The sequence below is a fragment of the Acomys minous genome, assembly GCF_964271855.1.
Source record: "Acomys minous genome assembly, chromosome: 2".
Classification (NCBI taxonomy): Eukaryota; Metazoa; Chordata; class Mammalia; order Rodentia; family Muridae; genus Acomys; species Acomys minous.
The window spans coordinates 108533397-108536926 of NC_140484.1; the positions used below are offsets into that span (position 1 = coordinate 108533397).

The following is a 3530-nucleotide window of genomic DNA, read 5'->3' on the forward strand; positions in this document are numbered from 1 at the left end:
GCCTAGAGATGTAGTTCAGTTGACAGCGTGCTTGTCTACGTTGTGCGGGGCCCTGGCTCCGTATCCAGCACCACATAAAACTGGTTGTGGTGGTGTTTATCTGCAATCCCAACATTCGGCAGGTGGAGGCAGGAGGATGAAAAGTTCTAGGTCATCCTCATCTACATAATTAGATCAGCTGGAGCTACATAAGAGTCCAGTAGATAGATAGATAGATAGATAGATAGATAGATAGATAGATAGATAATAGATAGAGCATAGTTAAATAGATAGATAGGTAGATAAATAGATAGATAGATGATAGATAGATAGATAATAGGTAGATAGATAGATAGATAGATAGATAGATAGATAGATAGATAGATAGATAGATAGATAGATAACCCAACAATAAAACTAAGAAAGCTTCACCAAGTTAAGGTCTGTTGAGTATGATATCTGATGAGAAACAGATTTTCAGCTACCAAATGGCAAGCTAGGATTTGAACCAAGGCAGACAGATTCCAGTGGAACCTCTACATCCATGATCTTCTTATCCACGGGCGCTACATTCACAGACTCATCCAACTGAAAATAAAAAATAATTTTTAAAAATAAAACTCCATTGAATATGTACAGACCTTTCCTTTGTCACTATTCTTTGAATATTAGTGTAATGTGTGACACGTACATTGCCTTATGCCCTGTAAGTGATCTAGAGATGATTGAAGTACAGGGGAGAGTGTGCACAGTGTTTATAGGATAGTGTGCACAGTGCTTATAGGATAGTGTGCACAGTGTTTATAGGATAGTGTGCACAGTGTTTATAGGATAGTGTGCACAGTGTTTATAGGATAGTGTGCACAGTATTTATAGGATAGTGTGCACAGTGTTTATAGGATAGTGTGCACAGTGTTTATAGGATAGTGTGCACAGTGTTTATAGGATAGTGTGCACAGTGTTTATAGGATAGTGTGCACAGTGTTTATAGGATAGTGTGCACAGTGTTTATAGGATAGTGTGCCATTTTACCTGAGAACCATGGGTATTGGTATCTCTCGGGTATCCTGGAGACAGTTTCTGAGAAATCAAAGGACAACTCGGGCAAAAACAAGGGTCCAAAGGAATATGTTGTAGAAAATACTATGTGTTAAACTTATTTTTTAAGATTTAACAGGATCATCTGATGAATGGTTTAAAATGTTAAAACCTCTAGGTCAAGCAGGAGCTACCAAATAAGCAGGAGCCACACACTCTCTGTCCCGGTCAGTGAGAAAACCACTTCACTGCTCTTCCTGGCTGAGTGTAGGATGAGATGGTCCAACTTCTCGTGCCTAGTCTCTCTAGTCCTGAAAAGGTTCTGGGATGACTTTCCTGCAAGTGTTGATAGCCCAAGACAGCAATGTTGATAGAAATGTTCAAGAGTGGGGAAAAAAAAAAAAGAGCAGTTGCCCAGAAGATAAGCTTAAACTAAAGAAGCAGCAATAAAAACTCAAGACTGGAAACATTAAGCTTTAGTTACAGCAACAAAGAATTTACATACTTCCTAGCAAGCCTCAAATTCGAGCCTTTAAACACACAAAATGCATTATGCAGACCCGCTAATGAAAATCTATATCCCATAATTTGCAACCTGCTGGCTCTGTTATGCCAAGCGCATGTTAAACAAAGCATTCTTCAACCTAATTGCATGCCATTTCTCCGGGCTCTAATTGTGTTAGGAAAATCCCTCTTTCTATCTCTCTCACGCACACACAGATCACTTTGCTTTCTGCCTCCAGCACATCAGTAAAACAAAACAAAACAGAACAAAACAGATGACTCCTCCTTTGCTACACACCCGGGTATTGCCAGTGCAAGTGCAACGGAGGCCAGCAAGCATTTTCCCCTGTGTAACTCCTGGTCAGATGTTTGGGTCCCTTAGTTGTTTCCAGAATTAAGGTTGCACACAATATCAACCTGCCATACAGAGATAAGACAGGGTTTGTAACCAAAGACAAGCTAACCTTGTCCTTTGTCCTCCCAAGGGACATTTAGAAATACCTGGTGACATTTTTGGTTGTCACAATGGGGAGGGTATTAGCACATAGAAAAAGGAATCCACGATTGCTGACAATTGATGTTTATCCCAGCCCCTCCGCAAAGGAAAATAAATATTCTCCCTAAATGTTAGCGCTGCTATGCTAGAAAACCCTGGTCTAGGACTGTATGAAGGAACATACTAGGGTCCTTCCCAGTGGTTGATGTGCAAGCACAAGGCCTGGAGTTCAAATCCCCAGCACGACGTCTGTCCCACCCACCATCAGCCACAGTCTCAGCCCAACCTTGCTCTTCAACTTGGCAAAAATGTCCAGGCCTACAGAAACTGAGGGATGCATGGAGTCCCACATTGCTGATTTCCAAAAGTACAATGGGAAGGCAGGGAACAGCTGTCAACTCTCCAAAACCGAGTTCTTCGCCTTCATGAACACAGAGCTGGCTGCCTTCATGAAGAACCAGAGGTACCCTGATGTCCTTGACCGCATGAGGAAGAAGCTGGACCTCAACCATGATGGGCAGCTAGATTTCCAAGAGTTTCTCAACACTATTGGCAGCTTAGCTATAGCATGCCTTGCGTCCTTCCTCCAAACTTCCCAGAAGCGTATCTAGCCCTCTTGTTTTCCTTCCAGCCACCAAGTTATCAACACCTCCACCATCCATACTTGCACTGAGCCACCACAGCCACCACAACACGCAGCTAATGTCTGCTAGCAGAAATAAAACCATACCATTATTTTAAAGGTTAAAAAAAAAGTGGATGTCAAATCCAGACATCCACTCCAGTGGAGAGAATACACGTCTGAAACTGTAGAGCTTGGCCAACACTTATGACTAGGGAAGTCACAGGGCCTACCAGAGAGTCTTCTCCTGATGGCTCACCAAATAGACACGTTTAAAAATGTTCCAAATGTTTATGTTTATAACCATCGCCTGGTGCAGCACTGAATCTTGGCCAGAGAAGCCTCTTTTGCTAGTCAGTGATGGCTTAAGCAGGGACCATAACTGGTCAAAATATTCAGCATAAGTGACTCTTGAGTGTTTGGCTCCAAGCAAAAACATCTCTGAGGCCCAAGGAACATCACGGAAGAGAGAGTAGTAGAATGACTGGGGGGGGGGAGATAGGGAGCATTTCAGGGGGGCACTGTTCTCTGGATAGGATGTGGCTGGGTTGGATGTCGACATGATGGATAGAAGAAAGAATTGAGAAAATGCCCCCACCAGACTGGCCCATGGGCAAGCCTGTCATGTGTTTTCTTAATTAATGGTTGATGTGGGAGGCCCCAGCTCACTGTGGGAAGTGCCACTCCTGGCCTTTAATAAAGCAAAAGTGAGCAAGCCATATTAAGCAAGCCAGTGGGCCTCCTCCAATGGCCTCTGCACTCCTACAGTGACATACTTCCTCCAATAAGGCCACACTTCCTAGTCCTGATAGTGCCTCTCCTTATGGGACAAACATTCAAGCACGTGAGCCTAAGGGGGTCATTCCTATTCAAACTGTGTGTGCGCACGCG

The 3530-nt window shown here is 43.3% G+C and overlaps 1 protein-coding gene across 1 annotated transcript; it reads left to right on the forward strand.

The window, feature by feature from the left end:
- Positions 1-2294: 2294 nt before the first annotated feature.
- LOC311590171 (protein S100-A11-like) lies at positions 2295-2628 on the forward strand (the record flags this gene model as incomplete). Its single annotated transcript, XM_084769072.1, has 1 exon — positions 2295-2628. The coding sequence occupies exon 1, from the start codon at positions 2326-2328 to the stop codon at positions 2626-2628; it is 303 nt and encodes a 100-aa protein (XP_084625198.1). The 5' UTR covers positions 2295-2325.
- Positions 2629-3530: the final 902 nt, after the last annotated feature.